The sequence below is a fragment of the Macrosteles quadrilineatus genome, unplaced genomic scaffold, assembly GCF_028750875.1.
Source record: "Macrosteles quadrilineatus isolate MER2022 unplaced genomic scaffold, UCM_ALF_1.0 Scaffold_8__2_contigs__length_117827958, whole genome shotgun sequence".
Classification (NCBI taxonomy): Eukaryota; Metazoa; Arthropoda; class Insecta; order Hemiptera; family Cicadellidae; genus Macrosteles; species Macrosteles quadrilineatus.
Window position 1 is genome coordinate 68,152,653 of NW_026542601.1, and position 21,702 is coordinate 68,174,354.

The 21,702-nt window shown below is 34.6% G+C and overlaps 2 protein-coding genes across 2 annotated transcripts; both read left to right on the forward strand.

Annotated features, from left to right (window-relative positions):
* Nucleotides 1-7,043: 7,043 nt before the first annotated feature.
* On the forward strand, nucleotides 7,044-8,207 carry LOC129000447 (uncharacterized). Its single transcript, XM_054427411.1, has one exon. The coding sequence runs from the start codon at nucleotides 7,044-7,046 to the stop codon at nucleotides 8,205-8,207; it is 1,164 nt and encodes a 387-aa protein (XP_054283386.1).
* A 665-nt stretch (nucleotides 8,208-8,872) lies between these two features.
* LOC129000449 (uncharacterized) lies at nucleotides 8,873-9,394 on the forward strand. The gene has a single exon (XM_054427412.1). The coding sequence runs from the start codon at nucleotides 8,873-8,875 to the stop codon at nucleotides 9,392-9,394; it is 522 nt and encodes a 173-aa protein (XP_054283387.1).
* Nucleotides 9,395-21,702: the final 12,308 nt, after the last annotated feature.

Consider the following 21,702-nt stretch of genomic DNA (forward strand, 5'->3'; position numbering starts at 1 on the left):
AAAGGTGACCGGATTAATCCTGAGAAAAGCTTTTTAAGGTATTAAACTAGACCCAGCTTTTCCTGATCATTGGGCGTTCAATAAATTATCCTGACTAATTAAACAATTGATCTTAGCCAACAACAAAAATACACAGATTATCACATATCATTCTTCACTCACCCTTCACTTATTTGGGTTAAAATACGCCACCATCTCAATGATTGATTGATTTATATGATTTCTAAATTCAAAGTTATGTGATATGAAAAATATTAATTTATTATTATGTTACCTGTTTACATATTAAATTAGCTCTTAAACGACATATCTTACGTTCAAACTTAATGGTATAGTGAAGAAAATTATGAAATTTAATAAACGACAAATGTTTCCCAAAAAACTTCAGACTTTTTTTGTTAAGATATGAAAAGTTCTAATTATTGTTGTACTTTTGTATTCGTTTATCAGCAAGTCAAGCAGCCTTCTGCAGTGTTAATGATACGAGTCACACAATGTTTCATGTCAAACTTCACAGGATATGAGCCATGTTATTTAATAAATTGCATGTGGCTGACATATTAAATATAAATGTAGAACTGTTATCCAAAAACCCTGCAATTATATTTTAACAGTATGTTTAAACAGCACGATAAAAGTACTTGTTGTGTAACTGTAACATAATGTTACCTAACGTAAATAGAACAAATTTTTGGAGTGATTTGTAACGTTCTGTAAGTTTTTCTGGTCTTTGACTAAGTTTACAATTTCATTTATTACCTAAACTGTTTAAAACAAACTAATAAAATAAATCTCCATGACAAACATCGAAAAATTGAAAAGCGATTGAGAGGCTACTATTGCTTATCATGCATAAAACTTTTTATATACATATACAATAAATAAATTCAACGAGTTTTTGGGTTTACACCGTGTACTATTAAAGTGAGTTCAAACAATTCCTCATAATCTCTTCACTGTTGAGCGAAATGTGAAAGATGTAAGTAAGAAGAGAACAAAGTGAAATGTCCAAGGTACCTGCTTTGAATACCATCAATAAAATGACTCAACTTGCAGCTCTTTGACTTACAAATCGCATTGAAGACAATGGTGTAACTAATGTTTCTTTTATCTAATGTTTCTTTTTTGACAACACAGTTTCTGACACTTGGGTATACACATTAAATAACTAAAAACAAAAGAATCGTTTTATTTTGCCAACAAAATCATTCATAACCAACTTGAACCAAACCACTTCATAATCAACTGCATAACTGCATAACCAACTGCATTACAAAAAAAAAAAAGAATCTTGAAAAAATACTATAATATAATTTTAGCCTTTTAAACTTTCTTTCATATTTAATGTCAACGTTAAATATGAAAGAAAATTCCAAAGGCTAAACTTATATTTTAACTATCTTATTTTTTATATTATTTATTATATTCAAGATTCTTTTTCGTTGCTGTGCGTTTATGATCCTGATAATTTTCTACAAAGTAGTGGGATATATGTAAAATCTTATTGGTTATTTGATGAAGCTCTTTAAGGACAAGATTTTAACTACTCAAAATATATCAGTAGTGTTTTCCCTACATTTAGGCCTAACCTTTTTACTAGAGCGTTTTACTATTTGATTGAAGTCTTGCACTTCAAGGTAGCCATGTAGTATATATCGAGCCGACCTCACATTAGAGGTAGTTATAGATCTTATCATACGTTGAGTGAATGTTGCCGTGGCAGAGTGAATTAGACTTTGTCACCGATAACATGTGAATACATTAAAGTGAATTATCGTAGACTTAATAAAACAAAGACGGTATATTTTGGTATCAGGAAAGAAGAACTTACAACCATTTTTGAAATCCCGTAGTCGATATTATTTTAAAACTTTGCTCTACATACAGAAAACGTACTGTTACATAGTTTCATGCAAATTAATTATGAGTAACAGAATGTAAGTAAATATATACATTAACCTTTTTACAACAAGTGATCAATAGCTTACTCGTATTTCAAGAACTATATAAAAATGTGAGAATGCTAAGCTTAGGTGTACATATCGATTGCTCTCCACCGCTGCCATGTAAATACTTTGCTCATTTACATACATATTTTTTGTGTCTGGTTCAGTAAATGTAAGTAAGGTGTTAATTTTAAACTTTTCAATCATCGGGTAGTACATGATATGCATTAAACTTAAATCCTAGACTATTGTGAATATTTATCTTTTAGTCGTAGATTTTTATGAAACATTTATGTTTGGATGTTTATCCAATTGCAACATTCAAAAACAATGTTCGTTTGTTATCACATTACACTAATAATGGAGATGTAGTGTCTTGTTTGAAGTTAAAATGACTGAAACATGCAAAATTTCAATTTTATTCACCAATAAGAATCAAAGTTTCAAAAGGAGGAAAGAAAATCCCAGGTGATTAATAGATAAGTACTAACATAAAAAATGTAATCAATAATGGACCATAGGGTATGGTCTATAGCACTATGCAGTTGCATTTCCACACACGTACACACGCACGCACACACACATGCATCACTTCGAAAACCATTTTCTTTTGCCCAGGGGGGTACCGAAACTAAGAAATCTACCAGAAACTCAAATTTGATTCTTCAAAATAATACTTTCTTAATTTTTTTTTGTACAGGGGAAGGATATAAAAAATAAATAGATTGCGTCACAGTCGTTTAATAGAAAAATACACTGTTTTCTTGCAGCTCAAAAGTCTGATTACAATTCCTGCAGCTATGATTCTAATTCCATAAATCAACAATATAGTTAAGTGATAACAAATCGAATATTCTGAACCTACAATAAACTCTTCGTCCATTTCACAAAGAAATGGACCTTTTGAAATGAATCTTCCCTTTGATGAAGACAATGTATTTGTTTAGTATTTAGAAGGAAAAAGGAACTATCAACTTTATATTAATTCAAAAGAAGAATATTTATTTTAAATTAAAAACAAATGGTAATGCCAAACACCAAAGCCACAGAACCCAAGTCCATTTTATCTTCAGACAACAATCTTATCGCTCTATTCATGTCATTGTCCTTATCGCTTGTCGTTCGCCTCAGACAGGTATCCTGGTCATTCTCTCTCTGTCCACGGCCCTATTAATATGGTCTAGTACCGGCCACCTCTTTTAATCTCATTTCCATTTACATTATTTCATCAAGTTGTTTCAGTTTTCATTTTTATTGCAATTAATATTGCCCAATCTTATTCTGAAGTTATTTTTGTTGTTTTAGTGACAAGTAGTATTTTTATTTGCGTTTTATTAACTCACGAATCATGCACCATCAAGTAATCAAAGTGTCCTGTGCGGTGTCGCGACTTCCGTGTAATTAAAGTGGCCACGAACAATAAAAGACTTAGCGTTACGTGCGAACATCAAGCCTTCAAGCAGAAAGAAGAGCGAAAATCGTCTCATCCAACATCCAACTACCAAGGGTTCGTCACAGCGCCGACACTAATCTGAAGTTCAAATACGCCATCTTTCCCACTTCCCCCTACGTCTGCACTGGAGTTTGTAAAGGTACATGTTTTCAAGTTTCTTATTATTTTCCGCAATGTAATTTGCGGTGGTCCTTCGTAATTTACCTATGAATAATCACTTTTAATATTCAATTTTTAAATAAATACACTCATACGTAACATTTGGTCATTTCGAGCCATATCATTTTCCAGTTTTATGGAAATATATCCATTGCTCATTTCCGCCATTTTGAATCTCTCTTTCTCTTTCTGACTGACATTCTGTCATTCTGTCCAGTCAGTGACGTCAGTCCGTCAGTGTTCAGTTCATGTCCATGTCATGTTTTAAATCATACCACTCGGCGCATGCGCGCACATAACTTGTTCCAGCTCAGCCAATCATATTGTCACAACAATATTCCCAGTGTGCATTACATGCAATATTAGTTCTCTAACTCTCCGCGTCTTGCATAGGCGCTGCTTTGCAGCTGTTTCGGCAAACTCCAATATTTTCTGCAACGATCAGCTGATCGTTAACTTTCATTATCTTGTTTGTTTACATTTTCATTTTGCCGACCAAACTTCAACTTCAAAGTGGCAGTGGTTAGTTTGGCATTATTTTTACTTTATGTAGTGGACTTATAAAGTGAAATGTATTTTAGTTAATGGGTTGAGAATATTTTCTGCTTTTTCAACTTAAAGTGTTACAAAATAAAATTGAATAATCTATACAAGAAGAAAATGGACTTTCTGCTGATTGATTTGAATAATGAAATACTGTCATGTTTTGGACTGTGGCTGTAAGTAGGCCTATTTACTGAAATATAACTAATTATTCCAAGTTTAAATAGTTAGGCCTACAGTACTACACTTGGACAACTTTATTATATTTTTTATCATCATAGCCTATGCTTTATTATTTTATAAAGACAAACCAAGCTGGTTATTTACTGGTTCATGAACCTAACCTTCAGTGCTCACTAAGATATAGCAATTTATTAATATTTACTCTCAATTTTTGGAAATAGGCCTAAATTAAGGTTAAAACAGAAGATTGCTAGGCAACCATGGCTACCTCCCTTGCTGTTGTAAATGCAAGAAAGGATAATGCCTTCACTCAAATTCAGATGATATATGATTTGTCCAAGAAAGTGTCTGATAAGGATATTCAGCAAAGGTTTTTGATTCGGGCTAAGTCTGTAAATAAACTCCGAGATGATTTCTCTGAGGCTTTAGATGCCTGCCATGAACTTGAATTAGCAAAAGATCCTACTTTTCAACCCAACTATGCTCCTCTAAATAGTGTTGATGAATTAATTGACTACATTAATGCCAATGTTGCCAACCTTGAAAGTAAACTTCAATCCTCAAAAAATAAGAGTGATAAGACTCCGACTCCACAACCTTCGGTTGTACGCTTACCCAAGCTTGAACTTAAACATTTCAGTGGTGAACCTCTGGAGTGGGTGTCCTTTATAAATTTGTTTGATTCTAGCATTCATAAAAACTCATCTTTGTCTGATGTGGTGAAATTTCAGTATTTATTAGGCATTGCTTCTGGGGAACCCTTGAATTTAATTAAATCCCTGCCTATTTCTGATGCAAACTACACAGTAGCCTATGATTTGTTGAAAGAGCGGTATCATTCGCCTAGACGATTAGTTACTCTGCACTTAAATCAGATTCTTGACTTACCCTCAGTAAATCACACCTCAAAACAAATGAGAAAATTTGTAAATTTATATAATGAAAACATTCAAGCACTCAAAGGCTTAAATAGTGAAATTGCTACAAAAAATAATCACCTTTTGTCTGCCATGCTTTTGAGAAAACTGGATAGTGATTTAAGGAAACGATTTGAGATTTTTCGTGCAATTAATAACCCCACTGACAGTGATGGTGATAACCCTGCCTTACCTAATGTGACTGAGTTAATTCAGTTTCTCACTAAAGAATGTAATCAAATTGAAGAAGCAAACCTCCACAGCAGTCATAATGTGAAAACAACATCTGATAATTCATTTATTAACTCAAGATTCAACAAATCATCGGTAGGTAATAAGGTGTCTATGCTGACTTATCATTCTGGTGATCAAAGCAAATCCTACCCTAAGTACACTAAATGTTTTGTATGCAACAAAATTGATCATAAGGTGTATACATGCTCGGTCTTTAAAGATAAGGATCCTAAGGCCCGTTACCAGATTGTAAAGGAGAATAAGCGGTGCACATCGTGTTTAGGGAATCATCTACTGAGTGACTGTAAATCTAAGTCGAGCTGTTACACATGCCATCAGAATCATCATACTTTATTACATTTTTATGGTAAACCTCGTCAATCATCTAACCAGGCTACGCCTCAGACTTCAACTCGTGATTCTTCCTCAGCTCATCAAGAAAATTCATCATCTCAACTCTCATCAGCCCTGACTAGTCAAGAAAGATGTTCCACAACACATCATCCCTCAACAGTGTTGTTGGGCACTTTACTTGTGAAGCTGGTATCGCCCACCGGAGTTAGCCATGTATTTCGAGCTCTCGCTGACTCTGGTAGTCAATCATGTTTTCTCACAGAACATGCTGCTCAACTTTTATGTGTCTCACGCACAAAAAGTGCGCCTAGTGTAGTAGGCCTCTCTCAAATACCTACTCGATGTAAAGGTGCCACTTCTCTCAAGGTAGAGACATTGAATGGAAAAACTATCTCTACTGAATCAAACTTTTTAATTCTTGATAAAATATGTGTTGATTTACCCCGCATGCCTATATCCTCTGGTGTCATTGAGATGGTAAATTCTTACGTTTTGGCTGATCCCATGTTCCATTTACCTGGTGGGATTGATGTTCTTTTAGGTGGATCACTTTTCCCTCTCATGCTCACTCAAGCAGTTCACAACCTCGGGCCTAACCTACCAAGTTTAATAGGCCCACACTTTGGATTTTTGGTAATGGGTGACGCACCCTGTGCAATCAAGCTGGATGATGACACTAGTTCTCACATGTAAACCATACTTTTGGCAGTCAATGACATTGAACTGCACAATTCTATCCAGTGGTTTTGGCACCAGGAGGAGCCACCAGTCGCATCAAAGCAATCAGATGATGATAAAATGTGTGAAGAACACTTCCTCTCCACTCACTCTCGGGACCAATCTGGCAGATATTGCGTCCGACTACCGTTCAAGACTGAACACCCTGCTCTAGGAAATTCTGTCTTTGCTGCCGAGAAAAGACTACACTCACTTCAGAAAAAGTTTAAGGCTCAACCTCAATTCAAATCTCTATATTTCGACTTCATGTCTGATTATTCGTCTTCGGGACATATGGAACTTGCTCATAATGTTGACTTATCCGCCCCGCATTACTATTTACCTCATCATGGGGTGTTGAAGGAATCATCCAGTACCACTAAACTACGTACTGTGTTCGATGCTAGTGCAAAAACCTCCAATGGTACATCTCTCAATGATATTTTGCTTACAGGAAGAAAAATGCAAACCAACATTTGTGACTTGTTGCTCATGTTTAGAACTCATAGTGTAGTTTTTTCATGTGATATAAGGCAGATGTACAGACAGATTAAAGTCCATTCTGAGGACCAGAAGTTTCACTATATCCTATGGCATACTCGTCCAGATCAACCACCCTCTACCTTCAGACTTACCACAGTAACCTATGGAGTCAATTGCTCACCGTACCTCGCAATCAGGACTTTGCACCAACTTGCCAATGATGAAGGCGACTCGTTCCCTGAAGCGGCAGAGATTCTTCGAACACAAACCTTCGTTGACGATGTGATTTCTGGTGGAGATTCCGAAGAAGAAGCTTTAAGACTCCAGAGACAACTCATCGCCCTATTAGCACGTGGAGGCTTTGAGCTAAGGAAATGGACTTCCAACTCCAGTCGACTTCTTCTAGATCTTCCAGATGGTCATCGAGAGACTCCGGTGTTCCTTCAAGATAGTTCACAGCCTCATCACACCATTTTAGGCATTCACTGGTCTCCAGTTACTGACTGTTTTACATACAATTTTAATTTTTCCGCAAGCGCAACTACAAAGCGTCAGGTGCTCAGTGTGATTGCACAAATATATGACCCCTGTGGTTTCCTCTCCCCAATTGTGATGTGGGCAAAACGTTTTATGCAGCTCTTGTGGACCAAAGGATTGGATTGGGATCAAACACTTCCCGCTGCCCTACTCGAAATATGGCAAAGTTTCACTTCATCTACAGACAGCCTGCGAGAGATTTCAATTCCTCGAGCTTTTCAAGTGTCACGAGCATGCACTACTGCCTTACATGGCTTCTCAGATGCCTCCGAGAATGGTTATGCTGCAGTTGTTTACTTGCGCTGTGAACTCAGTGATGGGACTGTCACAATCAGACAGATTATGTCAAAGACTCGGGTTGCTCCCTTGAAAAAACTTACAATTCCACGCTTGGAACTATGCGCCGCCCATCTTCTTGTCCAGATAGTAGCCTATGTGGTTTCTATTTACAAGATAAAATTAAAGATTTCATCCATCATTCTCTGGTGTGACTCTACTATCACCCTAACTTGGCTGCAGACACCACCTCATCGATTGAAGACCTTTGTTGGGAACAGGGTTGCGCAGGTGCAAGAATTAGTACCTAATCATTGCTGGCGACACATATCCAGTGAATATAACCCCGCTGACTGCGCGTCACGAGGTATCCTCCCATCAGAATTGTCTAACCACGAACTTTGATGGTCTGGTCCCCCATGGCTTCAATATTCGAGTGAATCTTGGCCATCCTCAAACTTTACTCCTCTAGATATATTACAAAAACAGGAGAAAATAAACCTCAGTCACCTACCACTCTTATATCTACAATAAAACCCACTCAAGAATGGGAACTCCTCACTAGATTCTCTCACTTCAGCAAACTTACACGAGTGATGGGTTACATTTTACGATTCATCTATAACCTCCGGCACTCAAAAAGGTGCTCAGGCCCTCTCACCTCATCTGAGTTAACTCAAAGTCGACTGACAATCTTCAAGAAGGTTCAAGAAACGGTTTTTGGAGATGACATCGCAGCATTGAAGAACAACTCATCTAAAACCAATTCATCACTTCGACGTCTCCATCCTTTCATTGATAAATCAGGTTTACTTCGTGTTGGTGGACGATTGAATGCATCTCAACTTTCAGAAGACGTTAAGCATCCTGTAATTCTACCTAAGAAACATCATGTGATTGACATTCTTATTGATTTCTATCACCAGAAATATTTGCATTCAGGGCCTCAATTAACTCAATCCCTTCTCGCTCAGAGCGTTTGGATTCTTTCTGCCCGCAGCTCAATACGCTCTCGAATTTTTAAGTGTGTCATCTGCTTTCGACACAAACCACATAATAAAATTCCACTGATGGGTGATCTCCCAAAATCCCGAGTGACACCTTCTCGTCCATTTCTCAACACGGGGCTGGACTACGGTGGTCCTTTCAACATCAAGGTTCATAACCTCCGTTCAATACGTTTGACAAAAGCGTACATTTGTATCTTCGTCTGCCTTGTAACAAAGGCTGTTCACATTGAAGTAGCTACTGACCTATCAACTGATGCCTTCATTGCTGCACTAACTCGTTTTGTGTCAAGACGTGGCCTCTGCAAGAACATATATTCGGACTGCGGGACAAACTTCGTTGGTGCTAATAACGCCTTTCAAGCTCTCTTCAAGTCAGCTGAACGAACATCTTTTCTTGAATTTTCCTCAAACCAAGACATTACCTTCCATTTCAACCCCCCAGCTGCTCCTCACCAAGGTGGTCTCTGGGAAGGAGCCGTTAAGAGTGCCAAGCATCACCTCCGCCGTGTCATCGGCGAACATGTCCTAACCCTCTCAGAGTTCATGACCCTGACTACTCAAGTGGAGGCGATACTTAATTAGAGACCTCTCACACCAATGTCAAACGACCCTTCAGATGTCACTGCGCTCACTCCAGGACATTTCTTGGTCGGAGCTCCACTTGTCTCTGTTCCTGATGAAAATCTGGAAGATGTTCCTGATAATCGCCTGAAACACTGGCATTTGGTCAAGGCCCTAAATCAACGCATCTGGAAGAGATGGCAACTGGAGTACATTCACACCCTTCATCAGCGGGTTAAATGGACTGAACAAAATTCCAATCTTCGCATTGGTGACCTCGCCTTAGTACATCAGCCTCCTCTTTCTTGGCCGTTAGCTCGGATTGTGGGTGTCTCCCCTGGAAAGGATGAGGTTGTACGGGTCGTCCACTTGAAAACTCAACAAGGACTCTTGACTCGACCAGCTCACAAGGTTTTTCCTTTGCCTGCTTATCAAGAGTAACTTCAAGAACTTTAATTTGTAAATAGTATTTTTTCTCAACCACTTTGGAAAGAAGATTTATTTTATTGGAATATTATTTTTGTGTTGATTTGTTGAATCCTGGAGGATTCAAGGCCCCCTGTATGTTTAGTATTTAGAAGGAAAAAGGAACTATCAACTTTATATTAATTCAAAAGAAGAATATTTATTTTAAATTAAAAACAAATGGTAATGCCAAACACCAAAGCCACAGAACCCAAGTCCATTTTATATTCAGACAACAATCTTATCGCTCTATTCATGTCATTGTCCTTATCGCTTGTCGTTCGCCTCAGACAGGTATCCTGGTCATTCTCTCTCTGTCCACGGCCCTATTAATATGGTCTAGTACCGGCCACCTCTTTTAATCTCATTTCCATTTACATTATTTCATCAAGTTGTTTCAGTTTTCATTTTTATTGCAATTAATATTGCCCAATCTTATTCTGAAGTTATTTTTGTTGTTTTAGTGACAAGTAGTATTTTTATTTGCGTTTTATTAACTCACGAATCATGCACCATCAAGTAATCAAAGTGTCCTGTGCGGTGTCGCGACTTCCGTGTAATTAAAGTGGCCACGAACAATAAAAGACTTAGCGTTACGTGCGAACATCAAGCCTTCAAGCAGAAAGAAGAGCGAAAATCGTCTCATCCAACATCCAACTACCAAGGGTTCGTCACAGCGCCGACACTAATCTGAAGTTCAAATACGCCATCTTTCCCACTTCCCCCTACGTCTGCACTGGAGTTTGTAAAGGTACATGTTTTCAAGTTTCTTATTATTTTCCGCAATGTAATTTGCGGTGGTCCTTCGTAATTTACCTATGAATAATCACTTTTAATATTCAATTTTTAAATAAATACACTCATACGTAACAGTATTATTACACTGGTGATGAAAATGCATACAACATTTAGATTAACATTTATTACTGTTCTTTGTATATCATTTTTACTTAAGTATTCTTTTGATTACAATTCATGATGCAGCCCCTGAACTGTTTAATTAGACAAATATAAGGTACTTACCTTTACGTCGACAGGTCAAATGTTCAAATGTTGAGTATAGCCCACGACATGTTTCACCTATTTAGTCTGCCTATTGCAGTTGAGTCTGCCTCCGTGCCGTGGCCGGTTAGTAGGCCTACTTAAAATGGTAAACGTTTTTCGTGCGTTGTGTTTGAGTATTTACTAAACATTTTCTTTACAACTCTATCATTGATGAATCATTCTTGTTAGGTAATAACCAGACGATGCCTGAATAGGCGAAACATGTTTTGAGTTTTACTTACTACAACATTTAAACTGTCGACGTTAAGGTATGTACCTTATAGTTGTCTTAATCTTTTGAATTGTAAAGGTTCCGTGCCAATAACATGTTCTAAGCTGATGTATGACTTGATAACGTGGCCTGGACTCGCCTTGTAGATTTTATCAATCTTGGCGTTGGTGAGTGAATGTTGCCATGTCTCAAGCGATTTACACGATAAGTTGTACACATTCTATTATTTTTAAGTGAATTTAATATATAGGGAATACCTTGGATAAATAGTTTTTAGTGTTCTCTAAATAAGTTATATGATACCCAAGTATTGTTTTTGTTACCGAGTTATTTCAATGATCAGTATAACAATGGGACAACTTGATGTTTAATTGACCTCTTTCTTTAAGTTGGATAAAAATTCCACAAAAATTCATACATTGGCTATTAAATAGTTCTATTTATATTTAAACGTTCTCTAGTATTAGATTGCACATTTAGGAGCGAACAAGTATTTTGCACTCAACGTAGAATGAACCCAACTCTAATCTACATACAAATGGTTCAGAGTTATATCTAAGCAAGATTTTCATGTAAAAGTATTATAGGGATGTATCTAAAATACTCTAGTTATGATACTGCACATTTAGGTACTAACATGTATATCGCACTCATCCAGGGGTAAACACAACTCTCATCTACATACAAATGGTCCAGAGATATCACTGAGCAAGTTTATCATGTAAAGGTATATAGTGATACATCTAAGCATGCTCTAGTTATGAGATTGCATATTTGTGTACAAACATGTATATCGCACTCAAATAGAGGTAAACACATCTCTCATCTACATAGAAATGGTCCAGGGACGAATGTTTTGCAGTCATTTTCATTCAGCCATGGCTCACATGGCAGTGGGACATGGCATGATAGATGTTATCCAGGTATTGCTCAGTGATAAAATGTTTGCTACTAACTTTGCCAATGTGATCATTCCATGCTAATTTCCTATCCAGGTTAAATACAAGGAGCTTCACTGGTTCGTCAAGAGGGACATTTCTCTCCACACGCAGGCAGAGCAGTGTCTGGGTTTTATCCTGGTTGACGAGCCAATGTTCACACATTTCAAGAAAATCAATTTTTTCCTCGTCAATATAAATTGATAACATAGATTCCTTGCCGCGAATGCTTTAATCACAGAAGATACTGTATGCTCGCTCGTTTTCAGGCCTCGCCGCTTCCTTGTATCTTACTTCAATTATGTCTTTCTCCAGTTGTAGATAGTCCGGGCTAAAAAGAGGAGCACCACCATCACTGGATTGTCGCTTGAAAGCGACAAAAAGACCTCACTAAAACGCCATTTGGCCAAAAATCTGGTTTTAGCAAAGTGACGAGACCAATAAAACGATAGGATTGTTGTTGTTGTTGTATAATTATTTTTGTTGTTGTTTTTGTTTAGTATTATTGTTTTTTTTGTGTGATTTTGATCTGTATTGCAAGCTCACATGAACACCCACTTTATACAGTTTGTTCGACTTAAATGACTAATTTGATGCAACCATAATGTAAGACATGGTAACATTTAGTTTCAATAAAATATATATGATTCTCTGGCGAACGACGAATGTTTTTTAGGTTAGTAATAATACTCTCAAGGTCAAAACTCTCAAAAGACTCAAAAAATGACCGATTAACGGAACCAGCAGCAGTGTAGCTTCATCATGACAGGTCTTTGACTTAGGATTACCTTTGCCAATAGGTTAAACTCCTGTAGTATTATGACCCAAGTTATTTCTAGTACAGGTGTTTGTGTATAAGCGTTTTACTTGCCTTTCTTACAAAATCAAAATTAATCTACTGCAATCTCAGCCTGTTTTCATTTGCCTACATGACATATAATGACTCGCGTCACAGATGGAAACATGTCATTGATGACGTTAATATAAACATGTCACTCGAAACATCGGAACAGTATATCAACTTGACTGACATTCAGTCAGTGTGTGTTCATCATAAATAATTACATATAGAGCTTTTAATAAATAACCAATAAAAGAAATACATACCGGAATGTATCATATTAACACTCAATTGAAAATGTGCAAACACCTTTGTACGAGGATGTAATTATAATTAAAACGTAGGTCCTTGTATATTTATTGAGTGCAACTTCTACTGCTAAATCTGTAAAAATATATATATATATATATATATATATTTTGTTTAAAACCTTTTCAAAGGTAACCTTGAACTAAGAACATCTATCTTAAAAATGTTAAATTCACAAAAAAATATATAAATATATATACTTAAAAAAACATAAAAAATACACACATTCAAAAAAATACACAAATACATGAACATTTAAATCAAAAGTCATGAGGTTGGCAGTGTTACAGGGCACACTGTTTTTACTTAAAGTAAATAACATTATCACAACACTGAGCCTGGCGTGGTAAGACGTTGTGATGAAACATAAATATTGACCGTTTCTTTTAGTTTTATACTTTATCGAACAAAGAGATCGGAAAAATTTACTCTCAGTTAGTTAGAATAACAAGTTACGTTGTTGAGTTGTTTTTAGCTATTAATTTTATTGCAAGAGATTTATTTATTTTAAAAATTTCCCTACGTCACCGTGGTGGTGTAATGGTGGATGATACACACTTGAAAGAGGTTGATTCCCCAAAGTATGCACTTGGATAGAGTGCTGTACTGCAAGATCATGTAGATAGCATCTGTCCGAAAATTGCAAGGAAGTATTTGCGTAATCTCAAGCCTTCATGTCCAACACAAGTCCTGGTCATGGACTATTACGGCCTCATTCATCCCCACCTTTCCTATGGATTACAATTGTGGGGTGGTTGTGCCCGGCGAGATTTTAAAAGGGCGTTTATGCTTTAAAAACCATCACAGTATCTGCACATCAGAGACTGTGAGAGTCGTATAGACAAGCTTTCAATGAGCTTTGAATTATTACCCTACCTTCCCTTTAAATCTTGTAATCAGCTGTATTCAAGGTACTGCTGTGCACAGCCACGGGACCAGAAAAAAGGATAAGTTTCCGCACTGTCCAACACCGGACAGCTGCATTAGAAACAGCATTCTCAATTAGGTGTCAGTCTCTCGAACCGTTTTTCTGAGAGGCTTAAAAGTCTAGAAAGTTTCCATCTATTAAAAAACTAAACTGAAAAGGGCTTGACAAATCAGGTGTTCTATTATGTTGGTTAACTGAGCACCGTTGGATTTGAGGGTACAAATTATATTCCCCAGGGGCTGGATGTTAAATTTAGGGTTTCCTGTTGTATTTATAATTTTTTTTTAGTTTTCTTCTGTCTCTTCAATGTATTACTAGTATTGGTAACTTGGTAAAAGATAAATTTGATATACATTGTTACTTGATAACAAACTTCAATGAAAACTATTGTATTTGTAAATGTTAGAATAATTAAGTCTGCTACGCAATTTAAGAATTGTCAAAAAGCAATAAATAAAAAAATAATTTATTTAATTCAAAATCATGACCTGATGCTGGCAGAGATACAGAACACAAGAACACAGTGCATTGTTGTTACTTAGGTAAATTGACATTGTCACAACACAGCAGCTAAAGTTGGGGGATGAAACACAAATATTGTGTATCTCTTGCAATGTATACTCATACGAACAGAGATATCAGAAACGTTTACCCTAAAACATAGTTAGAATAGCAACTGACGTTATTGCCCTTGCTTTAGCTATTAATACAAGATATATATTTATTACAAAACCATGTTTTTAAAGCTTAAAATAAAAGAATAGATTATTTATGAAATATTTCTTTTTGGAAACATAGCCCGATTTCAGATACAATCTATCCATTCATTTTGAGCTTCAAAAACATGGTTTTATAACTGATAGATATTTTTAGCCAAGGAAACTATCTACTTGGTGAATAATCCTGATCTGTAGGTCTTGTTGATAACTTGCTGACTTCTGTCTGTGACGATGTTTGAGGACTAATGTGTTGCACTGTATATTTTTAAGCCTTCTATTGCAATTGACATTTCTACAGCAATATCAAATTTCAAGTCGTTGGTCTGGATTAATTGTTCTCTAATTGAATAGCCTTGAATTGCCCTGATAAACTGCGATCTTAATACAACTATGAATAAGTCAGATACAGGTGCTTCACATGTTTTACAGGTAAGTTTGCAAGTTGCGATATGTTTCCTAAGAGCTGTTGCATAGATATTGACTTATTTTGTGCCTGGATTCTAGGAAAAAAACATGTATGGTGTTCTACAATTTCATTGGTTTGGAATGTAATGTTCTAATAATTTTGTAATTTCATCATAGGTTTGCTCATTAATATTTTTTGGAGCTGAGGGTGAAGACAAAGGTCATGTTTTAGAACACATTCTACTGAGAAAAAGCTGAGCGCGAATATTTTTATCGTCAAAAGTATTCTTGATCACTAAGTAACTTCCAAATCTCTCTTTGTGTAGTTGGCAAGTTTCTTTGTTTAAGTCAAATTGTTCGAAATAAGAAATCAAAGTGATATTGGTTAGAGTTTTTGACGTACCTCCAATAGCTGCAGTCAATGTCTTCAATATGGATTATTATTTCACATTTGTCTTAATTCATATTGAAAATATATAGAATAAGCTTAAAATACAAATAGTAAACACATGTTAGGCTCTCCTCGTAGTCATTTCTGTTGTGTATTAGACGTTTTGAATATTGAAAATGGTTGAATAATAAATAAAAGTTTAAATGAGCCTAATTTGAAAATTTACATTAATTGAAACACGTTAGAACAATGATAATAAAATATGATTGAAAATAATTAACAAAAGCATATCAGTTGATACATACTGTCGGTAATACAGATATACAACAACTCTGCATTTTGAAAAGTATTTTCGATAAACAAGTTTATTTTAATTATTTGTTTAATTGTTAGATATTAGATATATGTTAGTTATTAGATATGATTAATAGAAGTGTGAGATTTATAATAAAATTTGTTCAATAATTACTTTCATCCAATGTGATATAAGTAATTATGTTTATAAAACGCTGCAATCATTATGGCTATGACATAGAGTTATGTGTTTTATTACTAACAGACAGCAAGATCATTTCCAGAAGTACATTCTAGATATTTACATACGATACTACTTTTTAACCAAGCAGTTCCATATGCGAGGTTTTATGACGAGAGGCAATCAGTGAAGTGGTGTTGTTTATGAATGTATGACGTCACTCATATGTCCTGGCTACATTTGTGTAAATGTAAAATCATCAATCCTGGTCACAGCTGAGCTAACGTCGACTTGTCAGTACATCAATCAATAAACAAAACTTTTGCAGGGTTAGGTCAATCATCGGTTTGAAATGGCAAAAGCTGTTGTATGTTAGTGCTATCTATCTACAGTCCAAATATAACTTTAATAAAGTTATCAAAAGAATATAAATTATAATAATTTTGTTGTAATATCAAGTTTGTTTTATCAAGCTAGGTTTTACCATTACATACTCTTTTTTATATTAAGAACAAAGCCAAATTGCAGGTTCATGATAATAATTTTTGTTACTGCATAGGTAACGGATAAACTAAACAAAGTTGTGAGCTGTCAGCATGTACAATGTTTTAGGTCCAATTTAAAATGATTAGATCTTATTGGGGGCAACAAGGAAGACGGTTTGGGTGACAGTAACATCAACATCCATAATTCCCGACACATTTTAAGATATGTTGTGGTTTTCTTGGGCTGCAAGAGAAAACCGAAGTTTATTTCTCATGATTTTATACTTATTTATTTTTAATATAACTTTGTTTTAATTTATACTTTCATTAGTGGTGAAGCAACATTCTAAATAAACCTATGAGATTAACGATTGAAAACATGTACTCACTAAATTTAAATGTGTTTTTTCTCTTCAAGTTATATATCAAAATTATTCTCTTAAATACTGGTGGATTTTTTAAACAACCCCAACCCTTAAGATTATTTATACAACACTTTACCCAAGATGATCCTATGATGTAAGGCAGTAGCAGGTGTTTGAGGGTAAAGCCTTCTAGATTAAACCTCTCACCACAGTCTCATAAACATTAGCTGTAAACAGGTATTACCATTGTGGTAATTTGAAAGCACAAAAATGTATATTATATGATTTGTTTGCTGGAATATACTTTACCCTTTATGGATTATAGAAAAAAAGGTAACAAACATTTCTTTAAAATGGGGGGGGGGGTAACTCCTGATTTCTTTCTTCAGCAATTTCTAACTGTATATTATACTGTATGTATATGTTTTTTTTTTTTTTTTGTCCTTTTCAACTACTTGTTCAGTTTTCAATCCAAATATTTCAAAATGTATTCGTTACGCAGTCAATTTAGTAATTAGGAATATTAAAATATGTGTTTTCATCATATACGACTTTTAATCGTGCTAACACTATATTAATTACTTAGTGACACATTCTTTATTTATTACATAGGAATATTAATTAGAAAGATGACATTTTACATCTTGAAAATATTTCACAGTACACTTAAAATAAAAGGTCAAGAATATTTTTATATATTTCATTAGCTATCTAGACTATCAAATACTTTACATTTTTACCACGTCCCTTAAATTTTGAAACATTTTTCACTTCTCGATTATAAAATCTATTACTTACACTTTAATCTAAATATGGCATAATTTAATGTTCACATTCAGAAACAATGCAAATCCCCAGTCGTAGAAGGAGTTATTACCGATATTTTAGGATTTAATACAAGTCATCACTGAAACTGCTAGTATGAAAGTCGGTTGTTTAAACCCTTACTGAATTAATCCAGACAACACCTTGATATAAACCAGAGTTCCTCATATTTTTACTTATATCATTACCAATTTACATGCAATGTCTTCTTTTACATGATCCATTCACGTCCTTGTTTATGTCCGTCTTACACGAATCACTTCAGGGAGTCCGTAGTCCCCGAAGGACATCTTTCTTGTTGCTTTCAATTTAACTATTGCGTTTTACTGGAAATGATTGACTATATAGGTTAACCCATACAGCATATAAGGTAATAAGGTAATCAAGGTAATTGGGGAGCTATCTTACACTATATATCCATGCCAAACAACTGTAACCGAATAAACTCTTACACCTCTTTGAAGACGAATGTTCAGGTCAGCTATTGTTTACAACTGGAATGAATATACAGGGTGTCCCGGAACTCTCTACCAATATTTTAGGGCATTGCTCCTGGGTAAGAAACATAGCTAAATATCATATTTAAACCGTCCGGAAGTCCTTAGTTACTCACACAGCCACCATTTTGTTTTTTTCAGTTATTAATTTTTTTCTAAAGAACGATTGAACATACGAAATGGAAACTTTGACCAAACATTAATGACAACTAGACAAAGCTACAAAAAAATTATGACGATTTTTTAAGTTCATAAAACAAAATGGCGGTAATTTAAAATTTTTGTAAAATCAATGGTTTTTGAGTTATTTAAGAAAGAAAATTTTAAATGGCCGCCATTTTGTTTTATGAATTTGAAAAATCGTCATAATTTTTTTTAGCTTTGTCTAGTTGTCATTAATGTTTGTGCAAAGTTTCAATTTCGTATGTTTAACCATTCTTAAAAAAAAATAATAACTGAAAAAACAAAATGGTGGCTGTGTGAGTATCTAAGGACTTCCGGACAATTTAAATATGATATTTAGGTACGTTTCTTACCTAGGATCAATGTCCTAACATATTGGTAGAGAGTTCCGGGACACCCTGTACATGAATATTGATTGCAAACATTATATGTAATTAAATAATATCAATAAGCGTGGCAAACATAAAATATTTTTATTATAATAAAGATCTTACCATCAGCAAAAAACATTCAAACATGTATTAGATACCGCTATAATGAGAGTCTTCATCAAAAATATTAAAGATGTATACCACCAGAACCCCGCATTTGCATAGTTCTGTATGATGGATTCATTATTTGTGGGATTTCCCCACTGTACTAGAAAGTAGGCTGTCGATATATAAAAAAAACCTCATTAATGTATACATAAACCAGTGTTCTCATTATTACAAAATGATTTTACCTATACCATTTGCAAATGAATGTTTTTATCTTTTGTGTTTTAAGTAAATAAAATCTTTCTTGCTACTATACATCCAATTGTTTTACGAGAAAGAATTGTCTATTGAAGTTAACGAAGGCAATCAATCAAATACATAGTAATCATAATAAGTATCGCACAATCAACAATAGCAATTTTAACAACAACTGACACCTTGAAACATTGGAAAATGTTTGTGTCAAATTTTATCATTGATAAGAATGAATGTAACCAATGTTTTAAACTGTAAACATTTATTAACATGAATGTACTGACTGAATAAACAATACCTAACTCATTTAATTATGAACTATTGATTGTATATGTGCTTAAAGAGGATTTTGTTCATAAAAATAACAAACATAGGTATCATAGATCACAGTAATGAGCGTTCTCATCATATGGAAACCAAAACCGCAGACCTGGATGGTTGTACATGATGGATACGGTGATTATTTGTGTGGTTTCTGCACTGTTACTGAACTTAATGTTTGAACATGATATTTTAAGCTTTTAAATAGGATTACATCTGCTTAGCTGTTTCCACATCTATATCTATAAAAAAAGGGACTATGGAAGCTGCCAACGATATAAACAACTCATTTATTTACATCGTTGGAAGCTGCTCATCAGATTGTGCAGATCCGTCAAAAGGGCTCCGCTACAGAGCGTTTTAAGTGGGTCAATGTCAGACTTTTCGAAGAACAATGTTTATAAATAAATATAATTTAAAATCGGATGTTCACTTTCACCAAAAAATCATAAAAGAACGTGTTTTACATTAACCATTTTAATGAGAATCCTCTTGCGGTTAAGTGTAAGCTATTATTATTTTGAATCTTTAGCTTTACATTCCTGGTCATGATTTATTTTATCATTCTGTAAAAGCAATTTTCTCATGCTCTGAACAATCTGGAGGTAAGACGTGCCACTAATACTAACGTTATCTACGCCTTAAGTTTGGTAAATATTTTTAAGGTAGTATGAAACTAAATCTAGTGCCTAAACAATATATGCAACATATTTTTGTTAAACATTCATATTCAAATGGTATACTTAAAAGCTGTTTGCCTGGTTCGATGCCATAGTAGGTATCTAATGTTTTTTTTGTTTTTTTTTTTAGTTAGCATGTGTTTATTAAACTTTGAATCCCTTAAATAAAACAAAACAGTTATTGCATTTACGTCTTAAAAGTAATTTATTTTTGTAAGAAGCTCTGTAAGAAATAGTTGAATATGTCTTCCAAAACAACATTTTAAGTTAAGATAAATTTAAAGTTAAGAGTGATTGTTATCAATATATTTTCAGAATATTTCCATTCAAAATATCTAGAAATATAAAGTTTATGGTCGTGATTGGTGATAGATACAACATTTTTAACACCTAAAAGTAAACGCCGATAAAATTTCAAACAATATATTTATATGATGAAAATTGTTAAACAACCGACTACAATATTTTAAAAGTTTTATCTTATAAATGTAGCTTATGACGTCTGCCTTATTAAAGATATTATGAACAATGCCCTACAGGTGCGCCTTATTCCTCTATAGCAACAAGGGGAGTAACTTTTGTATTGTACTATGTGTTTTTCATAAGACTTATAAATCAAATTATATTAACATGCAAACAAGAGATTTTCAAAGATAAATTTAACATTTATTAGGGTATCAAGCTAAAAGGTAAAATGTATTACTCTTTTGGCTTACATTAAATACCTCCTTGTCCTAATCATGTCCCTTGTGCTTGATATTAGGCATATCCCTTTTTAATGGTTGTAAATAGGTGCCATAAATTATTGTTGCAATAATATTTACTAACATTTGTTTTGTCCTATGACGCTAGGCATGAGCCCGGAATCGTTCTTCACATTACTTCAAGCTAGACCTAGGGGTTACGGTAATATCACTTAGATAAAATCCATTGGTGATTTGGCGGGATTTGAACCCGGGGACCCCAGGAACCGGAGTCCCGCACACTAACCTCTAGACCAGCTTGCATTGTACTTTAAGTAATTTATAATTTGTAATTTGTAATTTAAGATTATTTAAAATACATCAACCTGCAGTGGGTAAAGAAATTATGGATCTTAAAATAATTTAAAATATTAAGTAGGTATTTATAACTTATTGCGTAGGCCCTAACACCTTTAAAGAATACGAAATTATGTAAAAGTTTACTCTAAAACACCTTACAGTCTTATTCTTTATCACGTTGTACATAAAAACGTCTTGAAAACATCTGTTTGTCTTCCCACATAAATTTAACGCACTGGGTAAAACAACCTTGTGTATAGAGTAGCATAAGCACTGTTTTAAAACTTGTGCATACTTCGTGTATGTCTTTAGCAAGCAAACATTATACCTACTTAGCTGTTCAAACATTTTATGGTTGTATATCGTACAAGCATATAATTTGTAAGGATGCTTTTTTGGAGTTAGACTTGTAAATTTTCAGACTTAACGAAACAGTTTTGCTGCCATGA